The sequence below is a fragment of the Scatophagus argus genome, chromosome 7, assembly GCF_020382885.2.
Source record: "Scatophagus argus isolate fScaArg1 chromosome 7, fScaArg1.pri, whole genome shotgun sequence".
Taxonomy (NCBI): Eukaryota; Metazoa; Chordata; class Actinopteri; family Scatophagidae; genus Scatophagus; species Scatophagus argus.
The window spans coordinates 12,210,622-12,225,065 of record NC_058499.1 but is presented as its reverse complement, the minus strand read 5'-3'; the positions used below and the strand labels follow the sequence as shown (position 1 = coordinate 12,225,065).

The 14,444-nt window shown below is 41.7% G+C and overlaps 1 protein-coding gene and 1 long non-coding RNA gene across 3 annotated transcripts in view; one reads left to right on the top strand and one right to left on the bottom strand.

Moving 5' to 3' along the window:
- The window catches only part of LOC124061857, a 41,446-nt gene extending 34,576 nt beyond the window's left edge, over positions 1–6,870 (bottom strand). The window contains exon 1 of the long non-coding RNA XR_006843819.1: positions 6,038–6,870. This is a non-coding gene — a long non-coding RNA (uncharacterized LOC124061857). The remainder of the gene's footprint in view (positions 1–6,037) is intronic.
- On the top strand, positions 1,875–14,074 carry rgma (repulsive guidance molecule BMP co-receptor a). 2 transcript variants are annotated; one of them, XM_046394143.1, is made up of 4 exons: positions 1,875–1,967; positions 6,163–6,278; positions 8,375–8,892; positions 11,059–14,074. In XM_046394143.1, exons 1-4 carry the CDS (start codon positions 1,954–1,956, stop codon positions 11,761–11,763), a joined length of 1,353 nt encoding a protein of 450 aa, XP_046250099.1. In that variant the 5' UTR covers positions 1,875–1,953; the 3' UTR covers positions 11,764–14,074. The 2 variants fall into 2 exon arrangements, with proteins under 2 accessions (XP_046250099.1, XP_046250100.1); XM_046394144.1 differs by lacking the exon at positions 1,875–1,967 and adding an exon at positions 5,530–6,013.
- The last annotated feature ends 370 nt before the right edge of the window (positions 14,075–14,444 follow it).

The following is a 14,444-nucleotide window of genomic DNA, read 5'->3' as shown; positions in this document are numbered from 1 at the left end:
CTGTTTTCTTTGCTGGGGCAGGCTGTGCCTAACTGATTTTTATAAAAGACTAAATCACAGGCTCCTAAAGGTAAATCACAGAGAGTCTCGAGGGCAGCCATTACTGAATGCATCTGCCATTTGCATTTGGGTTATTATAGTTACATGGCCGACTTTCACTGATTTGTCCCGTAAAATGAAGCAGAAACTTAACTGTGACCCAGTGTTTTATTAATCCAGTGATATGTAAAGTAGAGCTGTTGTGCTAACTCGCCATAATATCTCAGCAAGGCAGCGTACACCAGCTGTGTTTGAGATGGGGCCGGCATCCGGCACCTCTAAAACCATTCTTCTCACACCGGGGTGTCACTCTTTCATGTTCTTATGTTACATCAATGTAAAATATGCTGCCTCTCAGCGGCCATCTGGAGAGGGCAGGTCTGGGCTGTGATAGTAAACGAGTGGATTACAGGGGTCAGTTTCTTGCTGGATGCACAAAGGGATGATGTCATCTGACAGTTCTGGTCTGATAGCCACATGCAAATAACATCTTCTGCATCAGTGTGGTGAAGTCACAAGCTTGTCGCTGAAGGTTTTATCAGCTCGGTGCTCGTGCCGGATCGTGCATGTCATTCTGGCACACAGTAGGAACACTGAACTGGTCATTTTGCTGCTTCGCTCAGATACTGCTAAGTCTATGCCCTCCCCTGTGTGCTGGATTTTCCTGATCAGAGGGAAACCAGAGCAGAGAGAAGATATGCTGCAAAGAGTGGGAAGGCTGCAAAGGGTGAAGAGGAAAGGGGGTGGGGGGTTGTGGTGGTATTTTCCTGCATGCAGTCTGATCCTAAAACACAGGTGCAGCCTCCATGCAGTCCTCTCTGCCTTTGAGCAGACCCCACCCCCCCTCCTCCTTCTCCTCCTCCTCCTCCTCCTCCCCTTTCCTGGCTGTTAAGTGTTTGTCCATCTGATCCTCCATTAAATCCTGATTATTATGGATTTGTCTTTTTCCAAACTGTGATTTGCATAGATGAGGGACTGCTAAAGGTTATCTGGTGAGGGTGCACATGTGGCAACAACGGGGCTGTTGGTTGGAAATTGTCACAAAATTAATAAAGCAATGTGTACATGCAGTAATTCGGATTTAAACTCTTATTTCTCTTGTCAACCGTTCAACAACTTAAATCCTACATGGACAGCAGTTTCTGAAATAAGGCAGGAATGACATTTGCCAGTATATAGGTTTAGTTTCACTTGCTTTAACAGAAAATAACACTGCACAACTCAGTGTTTTTGGCTTGCTTTTCAGTGCAGCTGCGAAACAGTCTGAGGACTCCTGTCTCCCTGAGCGTCTGAGAGAAGTTGGAGGGGGGGGGGGGGAAAGAGTGGGCTCTCAGCTGAGATGTGGGGCTCCCAGAGGCGTCATGCAGAGCAGATCATTGTCTCTCTCACACTTTCTAACTAGCCATTTCACAACATCCAGACAGCGGATCGGGCCGTACGCAGCGGCAGCAGCAGCAGCAGCAGCGGCTTTGCCCTCAGGGCTTTTTTTTTCTCCCCGACTTCGACCATAACTAACAATTTGGATTCACCGCTCGGATGAGGGCAATTACTGGACTTAAACTACCATAATGCGTCCTTTCCGATCGACTTGATAGTCAAGTGAGTTAAGCAATGGCTGAATAGATCAGAGTCCCCGCCGGGTGCGAGAAGCGGTTGTTTAAATGAATCCCACTTTGATTTCACTGAGACGCAGATCGGTGGACATCATGTGCAGATCGGCGGATCTTACACTCAGAAAGCCGCTGGGTGCGTTTGATTTCGGATTATTGTGACAACACAGGACGAGCTGTTTGAAAGGGGGGGTGGGGAGGAGGAGGTGGAGGAGAGGGGGGGCATTTTTTAGGAGTCTGCTTCCTCTTGCTCCTGTTCGCTGTCCTCCGGGTTCCTGCGGGACTCCAGAGTCGCGGAGAGCTCATGCAGTCGCCAAGGTCGGTTTGTACAGTTGGAGATTTATTTTGAATTTTAACCAACATAATGTGAGTTTATTCCACAAAGGTGTCTTCTAGGTTTTTTTTTTTGTTGTTCTTTGCTTACCGGGTTTTTGAATTAGGCTCAATGTGGATTTCTGCAGCACTAAGAACTTGATCCATTTGCTGGTGGCACACAAGAAATTTGCAAATGCAACTGATATTAATAATAATAAAAAAATAGGCCTACTTGAGTCGTGCCTTTATAAATACTAAAGGGCAGAGAGTAACACCGTGCAGCAGTATTTTACTCATCGTACTGGCATCATAGCAGATACACCGCTGAAGCTGCTTAATAAATCACATGAGATCTTCTCCAGAACTGTGCAACAGGACAAACGCGCCTGCCGGCTGCAGATTTTCACCTTTTCCAAAATCCCAAATTGCTTGACAGCTGCAATAAGACCAGTAACCGAGCTGTCTTTAAAGCTCAGATTTAATGACAGGTTTGGTTGTCCTCATAATGCCATGTGCGTTTGTGTCATGATTTGAGGTTTCATATCGGAGCTCATAACAAGCGCCATCTGTTGGAAAACACGATCAGTCCGCTGTGGGCTCCAAGACAGGAGAAAATGTAGGCACACACTGTGACGCTTAACAAAAGAGACCATATTACCAACAAAAGAGACCATATTTGGGATATGAAAATGTCAGACTGTGTCTCTTGTCAATCCTTTTATGACGTGTTTGACAGGTGACAGGTTACTATCAGGGGTTTAAAGCAGCGCACCATAAAACGTGATTGGACTCTACCTACTGGATTTACAGAGATGTTTTATTGCTATATGAAGTCACCTTTACCTGTTACTGCACCTGGAGCACATTATGTGTCTGATGCCGTCTGTGGAGATATTTCTTAACATAAAGGTGGTTTGTTATTTTACTTGGCCACATGGAGATGTCAAACCCAGAACGCCGATCAATCAAAAGCAAAAAATCTGTTTTTTAATCACTACAAGTGTTATCCAGAAGCCAAAATATGACTGATAGCAAACGCTTGATGGGGAGAAAAATGGCTATTAAAGAGAAGAGGCACTAATTTTGACTGGTGATGTAAGCAAAGTGAGAAATGAGCCTTTGTGGTTAGAGCTGCAGCTAATGATTGTTTTCTCTATCAATTAATCATCAAGTCTAGAAGATGTCACAAATAGCCAAAAATAAAACTCTGATGTCTTCAAATTGCTCCTTTTGCGCTCAATCAGCCCAAAAGACCCTGAGATATTAATTACAGAGACAATACACAGGTAGAAAACTGAGAAGAAAAGTGAATTTCTGCAATTAGTTGGCATTTCTGCTTAATAAATGACTTAACTGATTATGCTGATGGACTAATCTATTAATTGACTAAAGCTAATTAGCGTGTTAAGATATTTCTGATTCAGAATAAGGAATAGGTTAAATAAGTCATTATCCATTGATATGAAAAATCTGCCAAAGAATTAGTTTCTCCAGTATCACTGTCATGTTGCAGTCACACACTAATACAGTATACCTGTTGCTAAAGACCAAATCTTTATTGTGACAATCATGATGAGTTATTGGCTGAAGATTTCTTAGTCAGTCAAAACAATTACAAGTAATTAATTGACTAAAAGTATGAGCAGGAGCAGATTGCGTCTAAATGCGTCTAAAGATGTTAATAGGCTAACTATCTTGATAGTGAATAATGTACAAACATGGTGCACCTGTGTCACTGCAACAGGTGAAGAGTAAACAATCCATAACATCTACTTTCTATTTTTCAGATATGATGTACACAAACAAGGACTTTGAGCTTTTTCTAACCAACAGTCGACATCAGTCGCACTCGAAAATATCTGCGGCGTTGCCCTCATGGCGTTAGAGGTTTCCTTCTACATTCAGTGTCACAGCTAAAAAGACAAAATGTTCCACAGTTCATCAAAACATATCACCCAGTGGCTTATACCTTTCAGCTGCAGTCATTCATTTCACATGTGAATGCCTGGTATATTAGAGCTGGAAATCAGTCCACATAGGGCCACCCTTGTTGAAAACATGTGTAGGCTCAGACCTCATTGTACACGAACGTATCCATCATCCCTGAGAGGGACAGCAATCACAAAGACGTTCACTGCGCTATGGAAAAATACTGCACAGCCAGCCTCGACCTGACTATGCAGCCATCTGTCTGGTTGTATTTTGGTTTAAATGGCAGCAAAAGACAGCAGTAACAGTAGCAGTAAGAGATAATCAAAGGAGGTGGCATATATATGCCTTAGAGGACAGTATCACTGCCTGCTCTTCTTATCAGTAGTGGAAATGTATTGAAATCCTTTGAACCGCCATACAAACAATACTCTATTACAAGTTTAAGTCCTGCATAGTTCTGCTTAAGTACAGAAGTATTACCAGGAACATGTACTTATCAACCAAAAGCCAAAGCGCCCCTTGTGCTCCATATCTCATTGCTGGTGTGTTAATCTATGAGCATGTACTTAACTTTTGATTTTTATTACCTCGTGGACCGTTGGTTGGTTTAAACTAGAGCGAGCCCTCACGTTTAACGAGCCCGTTGTTTGCTGATCAATATTTGTGTCCAGCGCTGTAGGTGTCATTAAGATAACACACAGCTCAGGTTTTCAGTGTTTCTTATCGGAATTTGGGTCAATTAACAACCCGAGGATGAGATTATGTTATATAATCTCGTGTATATTACACAAAGTGGGTTTTCAAAACACTGATTCTGCATTGTATTTGTGTGTTTTCTTTGCCTCCACCCTGTGATGTTCATTTTGATTTAATAAGTTAGGCACTGACACTTTTAACCATTTAAAATCCAGTTTCCCCATTTTTTTAAAAAATATATCCCCCCTTAAAGAGCTGACAGCATGTCTGACAGGATCATACATGGAGCTGATTAGGGGATCAATCGATTTGTCAGTCAACATAAAATGACTTTGATAGCTGTTTTTTTAACAGGTGTTTTTCAAAAAACAAACGTCAAATATTCACTAGTTCCACATTGATGAATGGCAGGATTTGATGCTTTCTCTGCCATGTAGCAAATGGATCTATGAAATATCTTTTGACAGCTGGCTGGATAAACAAACAGTGTGGTTGTGTCAGCTTGCAGAACCTGTGATGAACAATTATCACCATGCTCTGATATTTTACAGAAAAAAAAATAAGTAATCAAGAAAGTAATGAGGGGATTAAGTGATAATGAAAATAATTGTTAGTTGCAGTTCTATTTATATATATTGTGTAAAGGCTTGTTCCGTTTGTATATATTTACACAGGTTGAAATATTCAGACCCAGTGCTCCACGATTTTATGGCTCCACCATTTCATCAAATGGGTACATTCTTGGTGTCTTGTGCATCTTTTTGTACACATTAATCCATCACATTGCCATCTCCACTAGCATATAAAATAAAGTTATACATATTTATCTAACTGCACAGAGTGAATTTGTACTAAATGTGCTATCAGTGGGTGTGTGGGGTTGTAGGGCTTCACATGGCCTGTAAACAAGGCCATTGTAGGAGATGTAGGCCAAGATATGACACAGCAGGTTTACAAAATGCAGTGAGTGATGATATGAAGAAGAAGAAAAGATAATTTACAATTCTGTGGTGTTTGTTTATGTTGCTGGTCTTTCTCCTCTTTCCTCTGTATTAACACACGCTCCGCGGAGGTATGACACTGTTTTCCTTTTGAGATTTTCCCTCCACAGTGAGGTTATTGTGTGAACTTTCTTTTCTGGCGTCGTGGACCAACTAGCACTTTTGTGGGTCGTTAAGACTCGGTCGCCGTCGAACAAATCTGCACATTGAGATGTAATTTGAAACTCTGAGAGGGGGTTTTAAGGGCAGGACAGGCAGCCGTGATTGGTTCAGTGTTGCCGCTGGCCCCTCAGAGGCTGCACCTTCTCGACACTCCCTAAAAGGAAGAGAGGTTGTCGGGCTGCTTTAAGCCCGTTTGTCCCGCACTGTTAGCTAGCTAACTCGGCTGTATCCGTGGAGTTAACTCTCGTACCGAGGAGGGTAAAAAAAATAACATTTCCTTACCAGATAACACAGTGATGAGAAGACGCGACCCACTCCAGGCCTCTTTTATGGACTTTCTGTGTTTTGTCAACGAGGACTCGGTGGCTCTAACTCTTCTTTATCCTGCCTTAATCCGGTTTGACCAGGGAGAGGAGTGAAGTGCGAGCCCGAGCTGGATGGATGGTTATGGGGAAAAGAGGAAGACCGTCGGCGCTTGACGTGTGCAGAGTCCTCGCCGTGTTTCTGTCGCTCTTCCCCGCCGGTAAGATGCTTCTAATTTACTTTTTTAAATCAGTTTTAAAGCAGCTACCCTTTGTTATGTTGTACACCGATACGGTGGTAAGCGATACCCCGATGTTGAACTTAGTATCTCATAACGTAGTTGCCTCATCAGTATTTAGCGTCAACTGAACTCTTATATCATCTTGGGCTGCAAAGTTGCCAGTTTCGGTCTCTATTTATCAGCCGAAATATTTTAATGATATTATAATTAAATTAGAATTACTCCCCGCCTCTAAAAGAAACGCAGTTTTTGTTTAAATCTACAAATTGTGTTGAAAATACATAAATCTTTATAATTTGCCGTAGCAAGTGAGTTGGAATCTCATCGAACTCAATACAAAAACGAATATAATCTGGTAGATTTATACAGATTTAAGGCGGAGTGTTTGTGCAGACGTCTGGGAAAGGTTGAAAGATTTGGAAAATATTACAGCAGCAAGCATGAAAATGGACAGCCTTGCCGTTACATCGCAAAATTTGACTAGCTTAACTACTGTCTTTATATGACTTTACCGTATTTGAAAAAGACAAAGTGAGATGAGTTCTTGCGAGCTACTGCAGCCCTCAACCCTTGTTTTGTTTGGGGGATGGGGCTTGCCTTTATTACACTTAAGTTCCCAATAGTTTTTGTTTGTTTGTTTGTTTGTTTTTTTCAGCTTTATATTTAGTTGTTGGTCAAGCAAGGAATTGCATTGGAAGCCATTTAATTGCTGCCCCTGAAATATTAGATTATGGTAGTTATATTATGGTTTGAATGTGACTGTTGTAAATATTTTAAAGCCCATCATAACTGCTTTTTAAGATTTTTCAAAAGTTCCAGTCAACAGGATTTCCCATAAATATATGTAAGTATAATAGCGACCTAATGTTATAATAAATACCCAGACTTTGCATTTGAATTGCAGTGATATCCTTAAATTGACTTAGTACTATTGCCATTTGGCTGTAGGAGGATTGCAGTGGATCACTTTTTGCAGTGGGGCACCTCATTCAGCTCACCTTGCACGTTTGGCAAACCCTTATCAGTTTCCCCTCTTAAGTAACTTACCATCCAACAACAGGGTGATAATGCACTGATAGTTGAGATCAAGATTAGTTTATTGCCATCTATCAGTTGGGTGGTAAATGGAGAGGTGATATGGGGGTTGGAGAGAGCTGTGGCGAAGCTTTCAGGAGGGATATTGTTTTAAGTGTGACTTCAAAGTGTTGATATGGTTTCCTCCCCTCAAGACACTAGGTGAAACTTCTCACAGCCTTTTCAGATAAATGCTTTATTAGTCAAGGGTAATACTAGTCAAACATGGTGTCGCAACAGGGCATCCTGAGAAATGTTTGAAGAGCATTTGTGTTAAGAGTTTGCCGGATGTGGCAATAAAGCTGGAGACAACAGTCTGTGGCCAAGCAGCATTTATTATCATCAAAGGTGTAGATTAGGATCCCAAAAGGCATTTTTACTTGAACATAAACCAACAGCCACTGGGTGTGAAATGGAAGTAGGCCTACACTTTTTTACAATAGCAAAGTTATCTTATATCCAGGTTTACCTGAGGGAGGTTCAGACCTTCTTTTTTACTTTTCCTAAAGAGGTTAGCTCAGAAATACAGGGTTTCATGCCAAAGACATGTATAGATGTTATTTGTCTTTTTATTTTTTTTCCCCATGCTGCTGAAACAAAACACAGCAGCACCACACAACATTGTTTTCCCTTTCTATTCCATTGCTCTAGCGTTAGGCAGAGCAGACCCCAACTAGATAGTAGATAAAACGAGGTATGGGGAAAATTATATGAATTCTTATTTTGTTATTATTATACTGTGCATAGTATGCAGGGAAAATGGGGCACTGTAGCCTATCATCAGTGGCTGTCTTAGCTGTAGCATTTCGGATTAGTCGTAACATATTTTGACTATTCATGTTTTTTGATTCAGTATTTTGTACATCTGCAGTTTGAATTATCATCAATAACAGCCAAAGTATTTTTACAGCATTTGCTGAGTCTGTATCAGGTTTCTACATGACGTGGTGGCCACTGGTTTGCTTCTTTTGTTCAAACCATATCTTGTTCCTCCATGACAGTGAGTCTGCAGTGCAAGATCCTCAGGTGTAACTCCGAATTTTGGGCCTCCACCTCAAACTCTGGACCGGAGGAGGAGTTTTGCACGGCGCTACGAGCATACAACAGCTGTGTACGTCGGACCGCGCGTACCTGCAGAGGTGACTTGGCGTACCACTCCGCCCAGCATGGCATAGAAGATCTAATGAGCCAGCACAACTGCTCTAAAGAAGGGCCAACATCCCAACCACGTGCACGTACCCCACTTCCTCCTCCACCCCCTCCGCTCCCTCCTGACAGCCAGGAACGGTCCGATGGCCCAGAAGTGTGCCACTATGAGCGCAGTCTTCCACGTAACACAGCACCGCCTAACTACACCCACTGTGGCTTCTTTGGAGACCCGCATCTCCGGACCTTTGGTGACGACTTCCAGACGTGTAAGGTGGAAGGAGCCTGGCCACTCATCCACAATAAATACCTGTCTGTCCAGGTGACCAACACTCCTGTCGTGCCAGGTTCTTTGGCCACCGCTACAAGCAAGGTGAGCATCCTTTCTCTGTGCATGTTAATATGCTTTACTTACAATAATAACTCTATTAGTCATATAGTTAGTCAACTAGGGTTGCAACTAATAATCTGCTGATTATTTTCTCCATTGATAAATTAGTTACTTTTTAGTCCATGATGCCATCTTCATGTGTCTTGTTTTGGTCGACCAATAGTCCTAAGCCCAGAAAAATCAAGGTTAATATCAAATTAAAATAAAAAAAAAACAGGAAATTCACACATTTAAGAAGCCAAACAAGGAAATATGACATAAACCATTAATCAATTTTGAAAACAACTTGACATAATTTTCTGCCGGTCAACCAATTAATTAACTGATTAACAGTTTCATCTCTACAATTGACATAAAATTATTCAGCAATGCTTGCAATAATTAATTAATCATTGATCAGAAAACAAAAGCTACTGCAAGACTGCATTTCCAGGCTAAATAATTAAAACTATAATCAACGGATGAATCTGTAATTAAGATAAGTGCGGCATCATTTTGCTGTTCATATTTTTCTGTGCACTTCTCTTCTTTCATGTGGCCTGATTGTGAGTGTTGCTGTGGGATGATTTTCTGTCAGACCGTGGACTCTGGTTAGTGTTTGGATGAATTCCATAATGCCATATGAAGAAGCCAAACCCAGCTCAAGTCCAGAAAAGACCTTGAGAAGCTTTATAAATATGTTAGTGTGATAACAGCAGTGTTGTGTCAGATGTAACATGAGGCTCCATATTCACTTTTCACAGTGGAGAGCTCAGGCTGATGTTTGACCTACTTCGAGCATAGTCCACACTTAACACTTCTAATTCATTTCTATTCATCGTCTGATACTGTCTCTACATTATGAGCTGTTTCCTTTCACAGCTGTAACAGCAGAGCATTCTTGTTTTGCTCAGTGGTGCATAGCATACTTCGGATAGCTGTCCTTGAATTGGTTTTCAGTACAGCTTGAGGTCAAAAAACAGGAATATTTGTAGTTGGCAAATTCACTTAGAGCTGGTCCAGCAAAGTTTTGACAGCAGTGATTGTGAACCTCGGCCCTTTGCAGAGCATCATAACTGAACTGTCTAGGCTGGGGTATAAGAGGACTTTGTCCTTAATCACATTGGTAGAAAGTGTAATTTTCTGCTATCAAGATTTCTTAATGATGCTCTATTAAGTATTTGTGAGTGTTTCTTAGCTTTTAAAGTAATGACATTTTTATGTTGCTGTTCTTGGAAGCAAATGAGACAGCTTTTTTAAGATCTTTATTCTGGACAAAGGGAAAACAAGGCAGCAGCCAATTCCACCTGTGTAAACAAGGCTCCTCTGGTAAAAGATCTGCATTAGCTGAGCTCTGTCTTTGGTACATTGCTCTTGCTAGAGCAAATAAAACTGTCTGGTTATTTCCATCTTCATTCTGAGGGAGGGATAATGGAGGTATTTTTCTTTTGTTTGTTTTCATTAAAAGCTTAAGAAATCAACCAGGACAAAAACAGAAGTTAATTTAGGTGGGAAACGTTGGCCAAGGGGAGGAGGAGACAGAACTAGAGCCACAGATGGATTGTCAAACTAACAGAGTGTTCTGTAGTGTCCCTTGTGTCCTGTGTCTCGAGCAAGCAGACATCAAGAGTCCCTGGGCTGTCCTGGTATCGCCTCTCTGACAATGGCTCATTGGTGTCCTGATGAAACCAAGCTTGCAGAGTCCTGACCAGTCTCACTTAATTAGCTGCAGAGTATATCGCTCTGTCCTGGCCCAACGCCACTCCCTGGAGCATAGTTCTGGGGTTCACAGGCAGGTTTTTCAGCGCTATGAATGGATTGTCTTTGTGTCTGCAAACTGAGGCCTGATTTTACATGGCCGAGACTCGTGTTTTTTGAGGGCATTTACCTTGGCCTCCCCTATGTTGAGCTTGTGCTGAAATGTGACACTTAGGTGGGGCGGTGGGGTAGATGGCACTTGGTGCGCAAACTTGCTCTTAATGCAAAAGCATAAGCGCTTCCCTTTTTAAATATGAAGTTTCAGAGGATTCTGCACATGACCAGATAAACACTACAACTCACGACAGCAGACTTGCATTTGTGAGAACCTTAAAGGCAAACGTATGTGACTCACTCAGGCTGAACATTCATAAGATTTCTCTTTTTTTCTCTCTCTCTCTCTTATTGCAGCTGACAATCATCTTTAAGAATTTCCAGGAATGTGTGGACCAGAAGATGTACCATGCAGAGACAGACGAGTTGCCAGCTGCATTTGCAGATGGCTCCAAGAATGGAGGGGACCGACATGGAGCGAACACTCTGCGCGTGGTGGAGAAGGTTCCTGGGCAACATGTGGAGATTCAGGCCAGGTACATTGGAACAACCATAGTGGTCCGGCAGGTAGGCCGCTACCTGACCTTTGCTGTGCGGATGCCAGAGGAAGTTGTGAACTCCGTGGAGGAAGGTGATAACCAGGACTTGTACCTGTGTCTTCACGGCTGTCCTGCCAACCAGCGCATCGACTTCAGGAACTTCAGGGCTCAAGCAGCCGAGGCCCACAGTGCAGGCAGGACCAGGAGTGGCACCGGGGCGCATGGCTTTACCTATCAGTCTGCCAAGGCCAAGTGCAAAGAGCGACTCCCGGTGGAGGACCTGTACTTTCAGTCCTGTGTGTTTGATCTCCTCTCCTCTGGAGACATAAACTTCACCATGGCAGCCTACTACGCCTTTGAGGATGTAAAAATGCTCCACTCAAACAGCAAGAGATACCACATCTTTGAAAAGGATGCTTTTATGAGCAGTGCTGCGCAGAGGGGCAAAGATGTTTTTGAACTCTTTCTCCTCAACCTGCTTGCTGTCTTATTGTGGATGGAGTGCTGCACAGTTCATCTATAGGCCCTTTACAACAGTATCCTCATAGTGTATCTGTCAGTGAGTGAGTATTGTCGCTGTGTCGTTGGCTGCCGTCTTTGCTCTGGTTCCGTGATGTGAACGGCGACTCGCCTGTGGGGTCTTCCCAGTTCTGAGTCTCATTTTAGTCATTGTCATGTCTTGACTTCAGTCTAACGACAAGGCGAGTTTCACCGTGCTCCTACCTATCATCACATGTATTTAGTTGGTTCATAGGACTGGTCTTTGAAGAGAGCAGCGGTGAGAGAGCCCAGCTACTCCAGAGCTCAGGATATCCACCTGGGATTAAATCCCACATTCTCACCAGGGCTGCATGCCTATGGGAAGCCGGACAAGATGATCTTTTGCAGAAAGAGGAGTTTGCTGATCCTCCCTCCCCTGATCCCCTCATTGGTGCCAAGTCAGTGAAGCTCTCTGTGGCTCATGTGGTGAAGTGAGGGGACCTGACAGGGGCTTTTGTTAACCTAAGGCCAGAAGCAGCTCTATGTTTGATTAGTTTCCAGCTTTGGAAAAGCCTGAGCCTTTTTGGAGGAAGCACTCAGCCAAAAGGATGTCAGAGCAGCGTCTCCAGTTGTCTGCTGTGGAGATTAATGGGTCATATTGTTAGGTTTTGCGTGTGTCTGTGTGTGTGTGTGTGCGTTTGTGTGCATTAGTACAATATGTGTGCAGAATTCAACGTCTGTGGTTAATTTTGTGTGTTTGTGGGTGCAGGAGTTCCCAGAAATGAGATAACAAACCTCCAGTGGGAAAAATCTTTCCCATGTCTACATGTTGCACCCAAAATCTCAGAAATAAAAAAAAGACGAGGCGCTCTACAGTCTACAGTTATAATGGACTCCATCAGCCAAGTAGCAAATCCCAAATGGGAAGCTATAGAAAAATAATCTCTTTTCATGTATGTCGTTTTCAGTGTCAACCAGCCTTTCATGCCATTGTTTGATCAGACAGTGTTTGTATTTTAAGTCTGTAATGTGAATGTAGCTGACAAGAAAGCAAGAGAACAACCTTAGTTAAGGGCACTCAAGAGCGTTTACAGAATTTAGATCACGACCAATCAAAATGCGAAACCTCTTCGATAGCATTTTGTGAATTTAACTCTCCATTTCAAGCCTCAGTCGTCGCCAGCAGTGGTGTAGATACTGTTAGTACTAGCTGTAAAGACGTCACCGCAAGTCAGTGTGGCATTTTATAGACTACCAGTGTGCTGACCTGACTGTGGCTTAGTGTGTAAATGATAAGCATATGTCTGTAGACGTGATTTCATGGCTTAAGTCATTGCCAAAGAACAAGCCCTTGTGCCAACATTTCCCCAACAACTGAATTTTCATCCTTCAGCCTTAAACGGTTCACGATAGGGGGATTCTTAATTGTAACTTGTGTTTGGTGAATTTGCGGTTTGCAGAAAAATTACATTGACACACTATAAAAGCAGCATGTGTCTCTTGCTTTTGCAGCCTCACTTTTGCTTTTCTTGCGTTTCATGATCACACTCCTCACTACAAGAGGTTTCCATTTGAACTTTGTCTCTCAGCTGCAGTATCTGATAATGTGCAAGTCCTCCTTGTAGATACTGTTACTACTTGGGCACAGTTTTACAGTCATTTATCCTTTACACTGAAGTATTTGGCAGGCCTTACTACTGCTATTTGGAACATGTATTGGTGCAACAACAAAAAAAAAAATCTTAGAAACAAATGATTGTAATGTTGAATCTTGTGTTGATAGATGTAATTTGTATTTGCAGATTTTCCAGTATATGGTTCTACACGTTTAATGTGAGATTGTACATACGTTGTGTGAGTTTAAATTTATATAATACCAGTTGTGTTTTGAACTTATCACTCATATTTGTACATCTGATGTTTTGGTGAATGTGATTTTTTTTTTTTTTTTTTTTTTTGAAAAGGGATTTTTGCAAAAACATGAACACCAGAGAACAAAATCTTCTTGACATTATACTCATAATCTTTGTGGAAATTGTTCTCTGTCCGAGATCAAATAAATACTCTAAATTCAGTCCAATTTATCTAGAAACGAATGTAGGAACATGTTCTTGGGTGTTCATGTTTTTGAGTTTAAAGCACTTTATGTTTTCTTTTTCATTTAGCTCTTACTTGGTTTGAAATTCTGTCAGACTTGTACCGGTTCAAAAGATTAAAAAGAAAAGAAAAACAATAGCTGAATGGAAAATACCAGAAAAATCAAACCGTGTTTGTATGTAAAAGCAAATGTTGTGACACATGCCAGCTGTTTATAATGTAAATTATTTATTGAATAAAAGAAAATGTCTTGTTAATGACGTGTTCCCTTGTCTCAGTTTTTGAAATTGCCATGTGTGTTTTCTACACAGTTTATGGTGTTTGACTGCCCCCTACTGTAAAGAGGAGACAGTAAAATGAAGGGGCGCAGATGTTTTTTGGTAAAACATCTCAAGAATGATCATAATCTTGGACTTAAAAGTAAGAAAAAGCCCCTCAAAAAATTGATAAAAATTAAAACTTGAAAGCTTTTTGTAAGCTATTTGTCTACACATAAGTTTTGTATAAAGTGGTTGAAAATATAAAAATTATAAATTTTGTGAGAAACATCTGTGGAGGCCCTTTAACATGTTTTTGTTTTTCTATAGTGGAAAACTCAGGGCTTGTTGGCAAACTTATTTTATAATC

Bases quoted from the DNA above. Each gene is read 5' to 3' on its own strand.
- rgma (XM_046394143.1), top strand. The intron at 6,279-8,374 runs GTAAGATGCTTC...CCTCCATGACAG, and splicing joins TCTGTCGCTCTTCCCCGCCG to TGAGTCTGCAGTGCAAGATC. The intron at 8,893-11,058 runs GTGAGCATCCTT...CTCTTATTGCAG, and splicing joins TGGCCACCGCTACAAGCAAG to CTGACAATCATCTTTAAGAA.